At 47.0% G+C, this 18519-nt stretch overlaps 1 protein-coding gene across 3 annotated transcripts in view; it reads right to left on the bottom strand.

Annotated features, from left to right (window-relative positions):
• Nucleotides 1-16865, bottom strand: part of SMARCA2 (SWI/SNF related, matrix associated, actin dependent regulator of chromatin, subfamily a, member 2) — a 125575-nt gene extending 108710 nt beyond the window's left edge. Inside the window, exons 1-2 of one of the 3 annotated variants that reach the window (XM_042804440.1) lie at nt 16714-16865; nt 182-442 (exon numbers count right to left, since the gene is read on the bottom strand). In XM_042804440.1, coding sequence (XP_042660374.1) covers nt 182-406 — 225 coding nt within the window. In that variant the 5' untranslated portion in view covers nt 407-442; nt 16714-16865. Of the gene's footprint in view, nt 1-181; nt 443-15046; nt 15377-15449; nt 15571-16713 lie in introns of those variants that run through there. The other 2 variants (XM_042804441.1, XM_042804442.1) reach the window with 2 other exon arrangements.
• Between the last annotated feature and the right edge of the window lie 1654 nt (nt 16866-18519).

Here is an 18519-nt window from a genome sequence, read left to right as displayed (position 1 = left end):
TTAATCTGATGTATGCATCTTCTTTAGTAATAAAGACAGAAATAAAAGTGTAGCTGCAGTTTTGCAGGTGATACATCACATGTGATAGCAGTTATGGAGGTTTAAAAGTAGTGTAAATATTTTTTTTTAATCAGTGGAGAGAACTCTAGGAAAAAAAGGTTCACTTGTAATAAACTATTACCTTATGCATTTGATGCATGCCTTCCTGTGGATACTCAGTAGGCCCCATTGTCGGCATTGGATGAGGGACACTGGGTGGACCAGGACTTGGCCCCATCATGCTGTGAACTGAGCCAGGAGATGGCCCTGGTCCTGGGCTAGGTCCTAGAATCGGTCCAGGTGAAGGTCCTGGTCCAGGGGAAGGACCAGGATGGGGCATGGCGCCAGGGTCTGTAGGCGTGGACATCTATTTTCTGTCTCCTTTTCAATTAGCAGAATAGCTCTAATAACAAAAACAAAACAAAACAAAAACAAAACCAGAATTTCTATGTGACATTAGGGCCAATGAAAAAAATGTAATAAAATCTACTGGCAATCATTACACACACATGCACATATACATGCAAGCTGTCATCTGCAGAAAATGCTTAAACAATCCTTAATGCTGCAAGTTAGTTTCACTGTCCTTCTAAAAGCCCACTAGAAGCATAAGGATCCTGACAGTTCAGTCAATTTCTGGATGTTTATATGTCACTCGCAGAACAAAGCAACTGGTACGCTTTGAGAAACATCTACCAGAGACAATGATATTTCAACTGACTTGCTATCATCAGATGTATCATGTGGCATGAAGCACAGCATTACTAAAGGCGGCGAAGATAGGTGGGCACCTCTGTAACATACGTGTCTTTGAAAATCTCTCCCTGAACAGATGTGACTGTACTGAAATGCGTACTTATAAAATTCACGGTAATGCAGTAAAACAAGTACTAAAACGATTATTAAGACTATTTTCTTACTTTTTTTTAGCTATCAATGTAGGAACTCTCTGACTATCTCTGTATACAATCATACTACCAAACAAAACAGACAACAGAAAATACAATTACTTTGGACTGAAGAGTTGTAATTCACCTGAGGGCCTCTGCCAATGTCACAAATCAGAAGAGTACAGCTCAAATGGCTTATGAAACAGTAAGTGCCCTGAGAACAAATTACGGGCTTTTATAGGCTGGAAAACCAACTATTTCTATATTTTAATTTCCATGTTCTCATATAACAAATCGATGCAGGCTAAGGCTTGAAATATTCTTCAGTTTTACAGGAACTTTTATCACTTTTCTTCAGTTTTCCAAGAACTTTTACCAACGTCTAATATTGGGAACTTTTTGTTTACTAGTGTCAGAGTATTGTAACACAGTGACACAGCTGCCGTATTTTTACAAAACTGATGGTCAGCTGCTGTCAATGAGACCAGTCATGTTTCTTGTTATTCCCCGCTCCCAACAGCACCACTTCCATGTGTCTGATAGCAAAGTGATCACATTATTTGAGTAGTTAAGCCAGCAGAAAAGTAAACCTATATTGCAAAAACAAAACAAAACAATAACCCTTTTAGTGATTCAGGTTACTGAACTGACTTTCTGAAAGAATATATGATTCCCACTGCCAGCCCAAGGACGCAAGTAGGACCATCACTTTCAGCAGCAGATGACTCATTAGATGGTGGGCTTAGCCTGTTCCATTTATTTACTTTGGATGCATAGTGAGGTTAACCGCCCATGATTACTTGTTCCATAACAATGAAAAATGAGTCTTACCAAAAAGCATTCTAATTTAGTACATTAGAAGGTAATTACAATGTGATGGTACGTTACAAGGCCTAAGACAACCCCCTGTCCCAGCCTCTCTCCTTACAGAATTTATCACAGAGAGTGATTCCACACCTGGGCTTATCACTACCCATAGTTAGCAGTAATTACTTTCTAACATGAGTAAATTGCATAAGCCTGTTATGACAGGGCATATATAAAGCCACACTGTAACACTGCAAACACCTTAGCTTGTAGTCAAATTAGGAAACAAACACTCAAGGAAAACAAAGTACCCTCCCAAGGTTCCCAACAAAGCATAAAGAAGGCCCATCTGCAAGATATGTCAGAAAAAAAGTAAATTGGTGCTCACTGCTACCAATCAGGGAATTCCAAGCTTACAGAACTGGCCATCTTTCTTCTTTTATGAGCAACAATCTTTACTTATCAGGACCCATACAGAAGATAAAATGCTACTACATTAAGACCAGTTTCACTTATTTACCTGCAATTACCTAATCGTTCTTCCAGGATCAAAACCGGCTTAATAGCTTTTGCTTATAAATTGCCTTTTCTTACGTTTTAATAGCTAAAAGTCTATTCTGATTAAAGGCAATGAATTAGAACAATGCCTAACTCATTTAAATTAAAGTATCCTCATCTGAAATAAGCTGCCCTGGGATCCTACTTCCTTGCAAGGTAAAACAGGGAGATGCCTATGAAGCTTCTCTGTTCAAAACAGAACACTGTAGTCACCAATTAGTCCCTTACAACCCCACGACATTACCACAGAAGTTACCAAGTTATCAGATGTTCACAACTACATACACTATGCCATAGCTTCCAATAAGAGGCCTACAGTTTGGCTGTATGAAGGACAACAGATGTTTCCACACAACAAAGAGTTTTTATATGAGTCAATTGTTATGTTGCAAAAGACTGATACTCTCACAGCTGACTCTCTGCACTTTACAAGCCAAATTCAGCCCATTTAACAAGGCAGAACCTAGCACCACTATCCAGAAAAATTTATACAGAACCACAACACAATTAATTACAAATTTACTATCAGTATACAGCATCCCAAAATATCCTATTTCATAAGACTTCTACTTACACCTATCCATTAAAATGAGTATCAAAATCTAAAATCTCCCCCTCTATTCACCTCTATTTCAAATTCAACTTGCAGTTCTGACAAAAATTAACTGGCTTCAGTCTCAGCAGCACTAGTTACACTGTCATTTACATATACATTAAACATGTCCTGTACACAAATTTGGAAAATTTTAAATTCTTTTTAATGGGCTAGCAAATGCTTAACATGTGGAAAAAAATAACTACAAGAGCAGAATGTCGCACCCCTTACAGCAGATTAAGTCCCTTCATTACCTTTCTTTAAGAGCAGGTAAACTCCCCCAATCTTACATAACAGTGGATTGTCTTAAACAGATTTGTATTCAGAGATTTTTCTATGTCAAAGAACTTAACAAAAAAAAAATAAAAGTAATTTGTTTTAAGATCTGTACATGGGGAACATAAAACATCAGAAAATACTATCTAAATGCAAGTAATAAATCCTGTCCAAAGATACCCATGGATATAAAGAGACAAAATTTTCTCTGGTAATCACAGTCCACAAAATTAAAAAAACAGCCACTGCCATAAACCAGAACACATTGTACATGGCCCTCCCCAACTCAGGATCTGTTCACAGAATAGAATTGCTAAAAAGCTTATGATTTAACATGTTTCACAAACAGCTTAGTTTACACTTATTAAGACTGAGATTGTATAAAAAAACCCACAGAAATTATGTACCCTGCTCTCTTTAAAATGTAGTAAGAGTCAAATACCAAATTCCTCCAAGCCCTTATAGAAGTCCCATTAGAGTCAAAGCAAAAATCTACAAAAGAGACAACAGGTACAACGGTGGCCAGGCTCCATCCAGGTAACATTGGTATTAGCTTGGGTAAATTCTCATGCCTATAATGAAATAAGCAAAATGAAGCCAACTCCCTGCCAAAGCCAGTGTTGATCCATTTGTTTGGACTGCTTTTTAATGAGTAGCGCCTCTCAGAATTACAAAGCATGGGAGGGAAGTAAATGCTTCTAACAGATTGCAGGACTTTCATAAAATGAAAACACAAATTTCCATCCCATGGTCCCAAACGATAAGGCTGCTGGCTCTGATTCTCAAATGTATTGCATACTGTCTAGTTGTTTCTCAGGTGTCCAACCTTAAAATTTCCTCAAAGCCCTCATGGGAGTAATGTTATTCACACGACTTAAAATAAGACATATCTCTTCCTGAACTGTAATACCTTATAACTTCCTAGGTTTATTTACAATAACATTACCAAATCTCTTTTGTGAACATCCCCAAATGGAACCAGTGGGGATTCAATTAATTGTGGTGAATCACATAGTTCTTCCTGTGGTCGCTCAGAATTTACCCACCTCTGAGAGTGTCCTAGATTTGCTTATGATAGTTAATTTTCAGAACAAGATGGGAGGGGACACAGCCAGGACAGCTGACCCAAACTAATCAAGGGGATATTCAATACTATATGACGTCATGCTCAATATATATGTACAGTGGGGGCTGGCCTGGGGAAGGGGGGATCATGGCTCAGGATGGTGAGCAATTGTGTTGTGCATCACTCACTTTGCATACGCTTTCATTAGTATTACTGTTATTATTTCTTCTCTCCTTGCATTGTCCTATTAAACTGTCCTTATCTGAACCCGTGAGTTTTTACCTTTTTTTTCCAATTCTCTTCCCCCATCCCACCTGGGGGTGGGGAGCAGGGAGCAAGCAGCCATGTGGTGCTTAGCTAACAGCTGGGCCTAAACCACAATAGTCCTTTTTGGCACCCCATGTGGGGCAGGAAGGTTTGAGATAACAGCAAAAAATCTGACCAGAGCATGTTAAAACAAATTTGCTACACGCATTTCTTATATTAGTTAAATAGTTGCTGGTCACAATGTTGGTTTATTTGTTCACATGATGGTGTTATGTAAATTCTTACATGCACTGTGTATTCCCTGTGGTGATGTTTATCACCTCTGGGAGAGGGACCGGGACTATCATTTTGCTGTACTGGGTAATGTCGGCTTATGATATGCTTAAATCACTGGTCATAAGGTTAAGCTTGTAGTCGTATGCAGCGTTGTTGTCATTCCCGTACCGCGGGTGCCCTCTCTCGGAATTTATTAGCTAACACACCCAATCTACGGGGACGATGAGGGGAGATGTTTTCTACCACTCTTTAATCTCCCCTTTCTCCTTCAGGCTAATTACAACAGCTTTCGAGAATTTTTAATACCCTTGGGATGTTCAAGCCATCATGCTCTTGTTGCTATCCCTCCTGAACATGTTTTGGGTCTTGTTCAGGGTTACAAAAATGTTTTTAATAATGACATCCAGAGATCTGCCCCAAGGCTGGATAGCCATGGGTAGCATGGCATGTGGGACAATATGGGCAACTATCTAGACAACCTCTCACCTCCAGCGGTTTGGAACTTCACTCCTGAGCAACTATAGGACCGACCCTGATAAAGTGATAGAGTATTTTAAAGGAAAATGCTGTAGCTATTCCAAAGAGGCATGACTTACCGCACTGGGCCCTGGCTGTTATCTACCAAACACTGCATGGTATTGTGCAGCACCCTCCAAGGCAAGAGGAGAACAGACAGGCACTGCAGATATTCCAGCCCTTGTGACAAGCACTGCATCTACCCCAACCCTGGCGATAGGCTCTGTGGCTACTCAAACCACGGAAGCAGGCACTGCAGCTGAACCAGAGAACCAACCTGTGCCAGTATCAGCTGCCCCTGTACAGATGAAAAAAATAAAAGAAAAAATCAGTTCACTCAGTGAGGGTTGAAGGTGAAGCAGGGTCATCACGACAACAGGAGGAACAGACAAAGCCAGAGATAATCACCCGATTCCTATCCCTGAGTGAGCTGTGAGAAATGCAAAAAGATTTCAGCCTCCATATAGGCAAGCACATTGTTACCTGGCTGCTCCGATGCACGGATAATGGGGCCAGTAGCTTGGAGTTAGAGGGTAGGGAAGCCAGGCAGCTGGGATCCCTCTCTAGGGAAGGGGACATTGACAGGGTGATTGGAAAAAAAGACACAAGCCCTCAGCCTCTGCAGGTGACTTCTGTCAGAGTGAAGGAAAGGTACCCCTTCAAGGAAAATGTTACGTGTCAACCAGGCAAGTGGACCACCATGGAGAGAGGTATCGAGTACCTGAGGGAACTAGCCATGCTGGATGTGAACTGTAATGATCCGGATAACAAGCAGTTACCCACAGATCTGGATGAAGTCCAATGCACATAACCCATGTGGCAGAAGTTTCTACAAAATGTACCACTGTCATATGCCAACTCACTGGCAGTAGTGTCCTGGAAAAAATGTGGTGGACAAACAGTGGATGAAGTGGCTGGCCAACTCCAGTAATATGAAGGAAGTTTCTCTTCCTCCTTATGGGCCTGCATCTTGGCTATGGAGAAACTGTCCCAAGAGTTCCTATGACCCAGGCATAAGTTCTGCCACCCACCTGTATGGGCCCATATCTCAGCTATTAGGAGTAAGCATTCCTCTGCTCAAGAGAGAGAATATAGAAGGTACACACCATGGGGTAACATGTGGTTTTGCCAGAGTGACCATGGAGATGACATGTGGGAGTGGGATGGGAAACCTACCTTGACCCCAGCGGCACAGATACATGAGTTGCAAGGAGAAACAATCACAAAAGGCGATTCTTCCTGCAAAAATACCATTCCAGTTTCCAACAGGTAGTTCTGCAGACCAAGCAGAACAACTGATCTCAATTCCGATCCTCCTGAAGGGACTCCTGATTGTTGTTTACAAAAAGTGAGTAACAAATATTATGACCAAGATTAGAGGAGCCCTGCCACCAGCCCGGTGGAGGAAAGGGACAACTGGGTTTACTGGACTGTGTGGATTTGATGACCTGGCATGTCAGATCCATGGGAGTATAAGGCTCTAATGGGCACTGGTGTACAACGTACCCTAGTGCCATCAAGCTATAAAGGGGCAGAACCCATAAGTATTTCTGCAGTGACAGGGGGATCCCAACAGCCAACTGTATTGGAAGATGAAGCGAGTCTAACTGGGAAGGAGTGGCATAAGCACCCTACTGTGACTGGCCCAGAGACCCTGTGCATCCTTGGCATAGACTACCTCAGGAGAGGGTAATTCAAGGATCCAAAAGGGTATCAGTGGACCTTTGGTATAGCTGTCCAGGAGATGGAGGAATTTGAACAGCTGTCTGCTCTGCCTGGTCTCTTCAAGGACCCTTCTGTTGTAGGATTGCTGAAGGTTGATGAACAGCAGGTGCCAACAGCTACCACAATGGAGCACCAACAGCAGCACCACATCAGTTGAGACTCTCCCGATTCCCACCTGTAAGCTGATTCATCAGCTGGAGAGCCAAGGGGTGATCAGCAAAACTCATTTTAATAGTCCCACATGGACATTACAAAAATCTAATGGAGTAGAGACTAACAGTAGATTACTGTGGCCTGAATGAAGTCACACCACCACCAAGAGCTGCCATGCCGAACATGTTGGAGCATCAATGTGAACTGGAGTCAAAAGCAGCCAAGTGGTACACCACAACGGATACCACCAATGCATTTTTCTCTGTTTTTTTGGCAGCAGAGTGCTGTCCACAGTTTGCTATGACTTGAAGGGGTGTCCAGTAAACCTGGAACTGACTGCCCCAGGGGCGGAAACACAACCTCACCAATTGCCATGGGCTGATCCACATTGCACTGGAATAGGGTGAAGCTCCAGAATACCTGCAAGACACTGATGACATCATCACATGGGGCAACATGGCAGAAGAAGATTTTGAGAAAGCAAAGAAAATAGTTCAGATCCTTTTGCAGGTCAGATTTGCTATAAAATGAAGTAAAGGAACCTGCAACAAAACAGCAGCTATGTTCCCACCAACTAGCAAAAAGGAAACACAGGCTTCCCTAGATGTTGTGGGTTTCTGGAAAATGCATATCCCAAATTACAGTCTGATTGTAAGCCCTCTCTATCAAGTGATTCTGAAGAAAAAATATTTCAAATGGGGCCCTGAACAACAACCAGCTTTTGAACAAATTTAACAGGAGATAGTTTATGCAGCAGCCCTAGGGCCAGTCCAGGCAAGACAAGAGATTAAAAATGTGCTCTAAACCACAGCCGGGGAGAATGGCCCTACCTGGAGTCTCTGGCAGAGGGCATCAGGGGAGACCTAAGGCTGACCCCCAGGGTTCTGGAGTCAGGGATATCAAGGATCTGAGGCCTGATACACTCTAACTGAAAAGGAGATACTGGCAGTATATGAAGGGGTTTGAGCTGCTTCAGAAGCAGCTGGTATGGAAGCACAGCTCCTTCTGGCACCCTGACTGCTGGTGCTGGGCTGGATGTTCAGAGGGAGGGTCTGCTCTACGCATCATGCAGTTGATGCCACGTGGAGTAAGTGGGTTGCACTGATCACACAGCAGGCTCAAATAGGAAACCTCAGTTGCCCAGGAATCCTGGAGGTAATCACAGACCAGCCAGAAGGCAAAGATTTTGGAATATTGCCAGAGGAGGAGGTGACATGTGCTGAAGAGGCCCCACTGTATAATGTACTGCCAGAAAACAAGAAGCAAGATGCCCTGTGCACTGATAGGGCCTGTCACATTGTAGGAAGGCGTCGGAGGTGGAAGGGTGCTGTATGGGGTCCTATATGACAAGTCACAGAAACCACCGAAGGATAAGGTGAATCAAGCCAGTTTGCAGAGCTGAAAGCCATCCAGCTGGCTTTAGACATTGCTAATCGAGAGAAATGACCAGTGCTCTGTCTCTATACTGACTCATGGATGGTGTCAGGTGCCCTGTGGGGGTGGTTGCAGCAATGGAAGCAGAGCAACTAGCAGTGCAGAGGCAAACCCCTGGGGCTGCTGCTTTGTGGTGAGATGCTGCCCAATTAGAGAAGCTGATTGTAAAAGTATGTCATGTAGATGCCCACATACCTAAGAGAAGGGCCACAGAAGAACATAAAAACAACCAGCAGCTGGATAAGACTGCTAAGACTGAAGTGGCTCAAATGGATTTGGACTGGCAACATAAGAGTGGTTTATTTATAGCTCGGTGGGCCCATGACACCTCAGGCCATCAAGGAAGAGATGCAACTTATAGATGGGCTTGGGATTGAGGAGAGGACTTGCCCATGGACACTATCACACAGGTTATCCATGAATGCAAAACACGTGCTGCAATCAAGCAAGCCAAGCAGCTAAAGCATCTTTGGTATGGAGGAGGATGGCTGAAATATAAATATGGGGAGGCCTGGCAGATTGGCTGTACCACACTCCCACAAATTTGACAAGGCAAGTGTCATGTGCTTACAATGGTGGAAGCAACCACCTGATGGCTGGAGACACATCCCATGCTCCATGGCACCACCCAGAATACTATCCTGGGCCTTGAAAGACAGGTCTTATGGCAACATGGCACCCCAGAGAGAATCGAGTCAGACAATGGGACACATTTCTGAAGCAATCTCATAGATACCTGGGCCAAAGAGCACGGTATTGCATGGATATATCACAACACCTATCATGTACCAGCTTCTGGGAAAATTGAACGATACAATGGACTGCTAAAAACAACACTGTGAACAATGTAGGGGTGGGACCTTCAAACACTGGGATACAGATTTAGCAAAAGCCACCTAGTTAGTTAACAGTAGAGGACCTACCAACTGAGCTGGCCCTGCCCAATCAAAACTTCCACGTACTATAGAAGGAGATAGAGTCCTTGTAATGCCCATGAAGAATCTGTTAGAGAAGATGGTCTGGGTTAGTCCTGCCTTGGGCAAAGGCAAAACTGTTCGCAAGATTCATTTGGCTCAAGGACCTGGGTGCATGTGGTGGGTGATGCAGAAGGACAGGGAAGTTCGATGTGTACCTCAAGGGGATTTGATTTTGAGTGAGAATTGCTGATGAATTGTATGATGTTAATTGGTCAATAACCTTGCCACTATATGTCATCACTACCACAATTGCTGTGTGCAGTATCAGTGGTATGACTTTAAGAATCACCCAAATTACTGAAGGATGGACTTCAATGAAACCAAGCTAAGTGCAGCAGTGATGGAACTCAAGCTGGCTTTAGCAACTGGTGCCCAGCAACTTCCTCGAGATCAACATCTCCAACCCATAGATCATGGGGGTGGGCTGCGCCAGCCACAAGCTCCAGATGCAGCGGGCACCAATCCAACATCAGTGATCATCTCCCCTACCCTGGAAGACTTACAAAAGATTGAGCCCCAAAGCCATGGATTAAATTAACTCAATGGACACGTTACAAGGATGGCCCATAGACTAAGGGAATGATAACTCTCTGTGTGTACATGTATCTATCAGAGACAGGAAAAGTGGTGGTGATTAATTAGGAAGTGTAGGATCTGGGCATGATGTAGATGGTGTAGAATAAGGGGCAGATAATGTCCTAGGTTCGCTTACAATAGTTAATTTTCAGAACAAGCTGGGAGAGGACACAGCCAGGATAGATGACCCAAACTAGACAAGGGGATATTTAATATCATATGACATCATGTCCTGTATGTATGTACTGGGGGAGCTGGCCGGTGGGGAGAAAGGATCACAGCTCAGGAACGGGCCAAGCATCGGGTCCTGGGTGGTGAGCAATTGTATTGTACATCACTCACTTCATATACTCTTTCATTAGTATTATCATCATTATTATCTCTTCTCTTCTCGTGTCATCCTACTAAACTGGCCTTATCACAACCCAGGAGTCTTTACCTTTTTCTTACAATTCTCCTCCCATCCCATTGAGAGGTGGGGATCAGTGAGCAAATGGCCACGTGGTGCTTAGTTGTCAGCTGGGCCTAAACCACAACAGCTGGACAGATCTGAGTCGAGACAGAAAAATAAATCTATCCTTGTCAAGGTAACTTTAGCCAGATGTGAATACAAGAAGAGACATAAAACCAAGAGCTGGAGCTGAAGAAAGAAACTTAGGATCTTTGTTCAACTATTTCTAAATCAAATAGTTTAGGACAGTGAATATCTACACTATAAGAAACTGATAAGGAAGGTGGAGCAGTATTTATAATTCATCTAGCTGTTCTCCTTCGCCTTCCAACATAACTTCTGCCTTTCCATGACTGAGTCAACATAAACTGAACTTCAGCCAGGATGTTTTGGCCAGATCCCCCACCTTGGATAGGTAGTGGAAAGTAAGAAAACTGCACCAGTTAGATCTGTTGAAAAGGAAACGTGGACCCACGTAACAGCTACGTACACGGTGCAAAGCAGATGGTAACTTTGCCTTCACAGAAGAATAATTACAATCCACTTCTCCCCACACATCTCCAACTGAAGTCATGATTCACAGGTGGCTCTGAAAAGATACACTGTGAAACTGTGATACACTACAGGCTAACAGAGTTACCTTTATTACACTACCACAGAAAACATTAAACGATACTGTCAGTGATTCGTAGTATTTGCTTAATCTGCTAGCCATAATCAAATGAAGATGTTCAAAGTTTAAGAACTGATTGATAACAACAGTAGCTCATCATAATTAAAACAAATAACTTACAATACTTAGAAGCATATCCACGTTTTGTATTGCATAATCCCAGAGGACACTCTGCCTTAACATTTATCAGGATTTAACTATTGCTATTTCATCAAACAATGATTCAATCAATAAGCAGGTTTACATGAAACAACAAGAAAATCAGTAAGGAGAAGAGTCAAATCTTTCACTAACATAAACCAGAGTTATTCAGTTCATGTAAAACAAGCCAAACACACTAACAGCTGAGAGATTTTACCTTTGCATACTCATGTATGTAACTTCACTGTAACTTCAGAACCTTTTGGAAGGGAATTTGCAGTTTAAACTCCAAACCACAGAACCTGAAATGCTGCAGCTTAATTGCTTATCCAGACGCTTAGGCCAGAGACAAAAACCTCTGGACAGCGCTTTAGCTGCTTGATAAGCTGTCTACCAAAGGCGGTCTGCATGCACCCCTGCAGAGCTAGCAGAATGGGTGGTGTGCTTACACCAGAAAGTTCAGTGTGGAGTCATGTAGTGTAAGGCTCCTTTTCACATGCAGAGACAGTTTACTTTCAGATGATAGTCTTAACGCTCCTTCAACTCCTTACAAATATTATTGTAGAAATTCTTACTCCTGCTGTGTAGCTGTTTCGGTTTTTCATAAAGCAGCTTCTCAACTACTCTAACTTACAGACTATCCTCTCATGAAAAATTAACATCAGCGCCAAGAAACAACTGGCTAACAGCTGGGGGTTGAATGTACTACAGACAGTCAAAAGGCATCATGACAAGTCAGAGTTCACGCAAGTAAGGCCAAGTTATGCCACCAAACTTTTCAATGAGGAGGCTACAGCATAAACATACTACCCTTTCTGATGGATTTGCTGCCAAGGGCAGCAGGAAGAAGCCTTCAGGAAAAGAGGAGGGCAGATAGCTGCAGTCATAAATTTAATTGCCTTTAACCCCACAGCCACAGTCATGGCAGACAATGGCCAAGACCAAGTCCTTGTTTGCTACATATGTAGATTCCACTTTATGTTTCAGGCACACAAAACTGACTCATAACATCATTGACTGGTTACAGATTAAGTTTCCATACTGTGACCTTTACTACAGGTATTGATCACAGTTGCTGAACATCATCTTCACATTAGATTCTGAAAAACAAACGCCATGAGAGGTAGGCAGAAGGAAAGGAATATGCCGTATAACTGACATGCCTTGTCCTTACTTAAATGGGGAATGAAAGGAGGAAGGGGAGAGAAGATTATTTTAAATGCAAGTTACTTACGGTAAAAAGATACGAAAAAGGTATTGTTTCTGTAAAACTTATTTTGAACATCTTTTCCCAAAGGTCCCAGCTCTAAATAATCTACCTGGCTGCCCAAACCCTGCAGTGATACATAGGAAATACTCTCTATCACTTGGAGACAAACAGGAAAATGTTTACATTTAAGAAGTGATGACTTTACATGTGTCAGAGACAAATAAAACAACTTTCAGTATTAATCTTGTTATTTTGTTATATTTGCAAACTACCAAAACGGTGTTTAAGTCTTACTTCTTTACCTTATGCATCCTTCCTTATTCTACCTTGCAAATAAGTCATAAGCTTCTCTCTGCTGTCATTTTCATGACAAGTGATCTTTATGTCATAACGCTGCATTTGCTACTCCACCAGAGGATTAAACAAATAAGAAACTAAACAGATAAAGTGCAAAACAGGTGGGTGTCCAGGAAACACTCTTTATATACAGAGAACTTCAACTGCAGCAGAAAACACAAAAAATATGCATTTTAGTGAGTAATTTGCAAAAATGTTGCCAGTCATAAGAAAAATTAAAAGTCTCCTGAAAAGGATCACTAGTTCACAGCAATATTACTAATCAGGACCATGAAAATTGGAAGTAAAAGTGCAGACATTTTTAAAAGTTGCTGCTGTGCACATTCTGACCTTAACTTCTAAAGTCCAACATAAACTGAGAAAATTTATCTGCAGATATTAATTTCATATAGAACTTTGTCAAGAATATGTTTAATATAAGAATGCTAGCTGGAGCACTTTTTCTCTTGTCAATTTTCAAGCCTCAGGTGTTGGTGAAAGCATTTTTCAAACTTGAGAAGAAACGCTCACACACCACTTCAGAAATGAACAAAAGAAAAGATCTAAGACTGCTTTGAACACACTCTTCTGGTACGTTTTCTATGAAACACCACAGAAATACCAGTCCTAAAGTTGAGATGTAATTCATGAGAGAAATACTGTATTTAATGAAGCTTTACCCCCACCTCTGTCAAGTCCACATATGCTGTATGATACACTTTAGATTTATTTTTAAATGCTCATTATCCATACCATCTTTTTGCTTTCTATTACTGATATATATGGGCATAAAAAACTGCCTCCAATCCTATCCCTCTTGTACACCACTTTTTTCCTTAGAGTAACGAAAAGACCAAAGAAACAGAGACAGTAATAGGGCAATTAGCTTCCCATAGGGAAAGCATGCCTTCATTTGCACAATACTAACCTACACAGACTACCCCACCTCGAACGTGTAACTGGTATACTACTAAAGGAATTACATTCCAATACAATGTTTATTGTCTGGGTCTTAAGGGCTGTGGTTAAAACAGAGTAACACTGCAGAAATCTAAAGGAAAGCATAAACAATGTAAGTGGAACAATGCCGTGTCACAGATCCCCTACCAGTGTTTTTACAGAAACCATGCAGAATACTTAAAATGGTAAAAAAAAAAACAAAATAAAAAAAAAAAAAATCTTTATACCTTTAGTTCTACAGTTGGTTATTTACTTAGCTATCTAAAATGTTCGTCAAAAGACATCTTAAAAAGAACAGCGTTAAGCTAAAGTTTAGAAAGTCTGAAATATCAAACATGAGCACCAGATACCAAGAAAAACCAACTCCGGTGCGATCTATGTAGTCATGCTGACACTTTGCCACTCTCTTTGCTTGACCACAACGCACAGGTAGGGGAGGAAAAAAACAACACCGATCAGAAACTGTAACTTCAGTTCGCGTTTAGAAGAGCTGTAACTTTCCCAGCCGTGAACAGCTTGTTGTTCCACCGTCAGAAATTGAGGGGGGGGTGGGGGGGTGGGGGTGTAGGGGGTGGACGGGACGGACGGACACAAAATAAAACACCCCGTTTCTTCCCGCACCACGGACATCATGAAGCGTGGTCGCAGGGCAGGCAGAGCACCGTGGGTCCGTGTGGGCACCCGGAGGGGTGCGCGGCGAGGGGCACCGGCGGCGCGGGGCAGCCCCCGGGGGGCAGGCCCCGGCGCGGGGGGGCAGGCCCCGGGGGGCAGGCCCCGGCGGCGGGGGGCAGGCCCCGGGGGGGGCACCGGCGGGGGACTGGCCGCTCCCTCCGCGGCCGCGCTCCGCCCCGGCAGCGCCGCGCGGCTCTGCGGGCCCAGCCGGGCGGCGCGTAGGCCTCGGCGCCCCGCCGCCCGCCGCCTCCCCCGCAAAGGCGCCGGGGCGGGCGCGTACAACCGGCAGGGCCTTATTCTTCCCCCTCCGGCCTTTCCGGAAAAGTTTCCGCCCCGGCCAAGAGGCTCTAAAACGTCCCCGCGCGGAGATGCAGCCCCGCTGCCTCCTTCCCCTCCAGGAAGCAATGGCTGGGCCGCTGCCGGCGGCGGTCCGCGCAGGGCCCCGTACCTCGACGGGGGGCGGGCGTCGGCCGGCGGGCGAGCAGCCGTGGCGTGCCTCAGGGCTGGGCCGGGCCCGTCTCCCCGCCGCTCCTTCCCTCCGCCACCATGTCACGCCGACCAAACATGTCCGTGCGCCTGTGTGCGGCGGCGGCGGTGACTTCCTGATCCGCTGCCGCTCGCAGCGGCAGAGGGACGGGAAGGGCCATCCCCGGCGCTCGCCACCGCCTCCCTCTCCCCCTCGGAGGCCCGGGGACGGGCTCCGCTGCCCGCCTGCCCCGCCGGGGAGCTAGCTGCAGCAGCGGCCCGCTGCCTGCCCCCGCCGCTGACCGGGGACAGAACTTTTCCAGGTGCCGACCACCGCCGTCCCACCCCCCCCCCCCCTCCCGACGGGGCAGAAGAGCCGCGTCTACCTGAGCAGCCGCGTGTGCACGCATCCTCGCTGCCGCCCGACCCGACCCAAAAAAAAAAATTTCCGCGCACACCGGAAATAAAATGCTTTTTGCTTGGAAGGCGATTACAAAATTGCAAGCGCATGTTTTGTGCTACGCCGCTTCGCCGACTGCTGCAAGGCGGGGGCGGGAGGCATGGTTTCTGCAGGGAAAACGGCGGGGGGGGGGGGGGGGGGCAGCGGGGGGGGACGGGACGACGGCGGGCAAGCTATTTTGAGAAGTAAATCGCGACACCTTTACAGCAGGAGTGACTGCACAGTTAAAAACAGACACTGAAAAGCAACAGGAGCCGCCGCCTCAGCCGGGCGAAGTCCCAGCCCCCACCTTCTCCCCCCTTCCCGGTGTGTGGAGCGCTTGTGACAGGCAGGCAGCGAGATTATCCGGATCATGGCCTCCCCGACTCCGCCGGGTAACGCCGCTACTCTCACGGGCACAGACCGCTCCCCGCCCCGCACCATCTCTCTCCTTCCTTACGTCTCCCCACTTCCCTTTCCTCGGCCGGGTCTACGCGAGCGTGTGCCACAGCGCAGAGACAACCCCCACCGCAACGCGCCCTCCCGCCGCCGGACACCGTGAACTTCACCCAGCGACCGCCAGCAGCCGCCGGAACGCGGCCGGCCAGGCGGGGCAGCCGGCGAGGCCCGTCCGCCCCCGGCCCGCCGAGCTGCCCCGGGCGGCCGGTCGGCTGTCACTCCCCCGGATCTGTTTCTCGCCCGGCGCCTGTGACAGGCTCGCTTGACGCCCAGCCTGAGGGGTGCCGCGGTCTGCCGTCGCGCCAGCCCGCCGAGGAACGCCGACAGCCCGGCACGGCGCGGCGGCTACAGAGGCGCGGGCACGGCGCCCCGCCGCTCCCCCGTCCCTCCCGCCGGTGCCGCTGACTCACAAGCCAGCCACCAGCGACGCCTTGGGGGGTTTTTTCCTTCACACCCTCCCACCTCGGAGACTCGCATCGTGATGATTCCAGAAATACCGTATCAAAACTTTCTTCTCTCCACCCACTGGGGGATATAAATATTGGGGAGGGCCGGGCGCCGGAGAAGGCGGCGGGAGAGGAAGCAGGTGGCACGACGGCGCCCGGGGCCAGCGCGGCCGTGCCTGGGGAAGGGGAGGGAAGGTGGGCACGGTGCGTGCCGGCGCGATCGCTGACAATAAAGGACGCGGCGGGCACCGCTGCGCCGGGGACGGGGAACGGGGGGGGGCGGACCGAGTTGTAAGTTGTATTTACCTTCCGCCCGGGAGGAGCGCCGCGCTGGATGTCGCTCCTCTCCCCCTCGGTGAGTCACCCGAGTCCGGAACCGGAGCGAGGGACTAGATTATGAACATGACTTCATTGATGACAGCCATTCCCTCCTCTTCCTAAACTCCTGCCCCTCCCCCGGCCCCCTCCCACCGCCTCCCCGTACCGACGCCACCGCTCAGGAAGCGGTGTTCCCATTGGCCCGCCGGCGAGGGAGTGCCCGCCCCCTGCGCGGGGAGGGTGGCCCTATTGGCGCCGCCTAGCCGTCGCTCAGCCGAGGGGTTGGGGAGAGGGAGGGGTGCGGGAGCGTGGCGGGTGGGGCGTGCTGTGTGTGAGAGCGTGGGAGCGCGCGGCGGGGCCCCTACTCGTGCGTGTGTGTGTGTGTGTGTGTGTGTGTGTGTGTGTGTGTGCCGTGCGACGGCGGGGTCGGCTGCGCTGCCGCTCGCGGTCGCTCCGCGCCCCTTCGCCGCCCACGTGTGCAGGGGGGGGGGGGGGGGGCGCCGCGGGAGTTTGGGGAGAGGTGAAGAAGGTGCTGGAAGTCCGCCGTGCCCCTGCCCCAGCCTGTCAGGGCCCCGGGGGGGCGGGGAGGGGCCGGCCTGACGGCCGCGGGGCTCTCCCGTACCCGGGGTTGGCGGGGGCGGGCGGCTGCCCTGCCGCCTTTAAAAGAAAGGACAAAAAACAAAAACAAAAAACGAGAGGCAGTAAGGCGGGGGGGAGCAAAACGGTACGGAAGGGCGCTTGTCATTCGTCCCGTAATTTACACCCCGTCGCGGTCTCCGATGGCAGAGGGGGCCGTCGCGGGCGAGGGGGGGGGTGCCCAGAGCGCCCCAGCCGGCCCGGCCCGCCGGCCAGGTGGGCTCCCGGCCCCCGCGGCGGCGATTTGCCACCTCGGAAGACTTGGCTGTTGCCTGCCGCAGGTCTGGAGGCGGCTGTGGAAGTCGCCGGTTATAAGGCGGTGCGAGGAGCAGGGGTGGATCTCTTGTTTCTGAAGGATGGGGAGGGTAAACAGCGCAATTATGTTTGTTCCGTCCTGCTTACGCCCTCTTAGCTTTTTAGCAGTTGGTTTGGAAGTGCGCTTTTCCACTCCGCGTGCTGGTGCTGGTTTGGTTTTTGGTTTTGGTTTGGTTTGTTCTTTTGATCGTTTGAGCCAAGTGCTGCAGAGCTCACACGTTTACAGAAGCTATACCTGTTTATGTAACGAACGACTGAGTACTTCATTAAAGTAATGGGCCCACCAGTTGTAGAATCAACTTGAAAAAAAAAAAAAGCCAAACTACCATACGTGGCGTTATATGTAATTATCTTTTTTTCATCTTGTCATGTGGGAGGTATTTGCCATTCTGAAGTCAGTATAATTCTCTTGCTGTGCGCTTCAATTTGTGCAACGGAGTAAAAATGTTGAGAGGTACTTCAGTATTAAAATCAGTAGCTACTACAGGTGCTCAGGTGACAGTATTTAGGAGTTCCTCTGCTGTGGTCAGGTGCAGTAGTTAAGGACCTGAAGCAATGCTGGGAGCACTAAATGCACCTTGTGGTCATTAAGTGACAGCTATTGTTTACATGGTGTTTAGCTTGGGGCTTTTTTGGTTGAACAGGAGCAGTAATCACCAAGTTACAATGCTAGCTATACAGTGCTAATTGCTACTGGTTTTGTAGTTTTTCAAGGTGTTATTACTTAATCATTTGCTTATGTAAAGTGACTACCAAAATGCTGAAAGGTAAGCCTGTAAGAATTGCCTCTAACTGGACAGCACTAAGTATCAAAAGAATAAATAAATAAATAAAAAGGCTATA

Source organism: Tyto alba, unplaced genomic scaffold (genome assembly GCF_018691265.1).
Source record: "Tyto alba isolate M040663 unplaced genomic scaffold, T.alba_DEE_v4.0 Super-Scaffold_42, whole genome shotgun sequence".
Lineage (NCBI taxonomy): Eukaryota > Metazoa > Chordata > Aves > Strigiformes > Tytonidae > Tyto > Tyto alba.
Note: the sequence above shows the minus strand (reverse complement) of the source record. Positions and strands in the feature narration are given on the sequence as shown.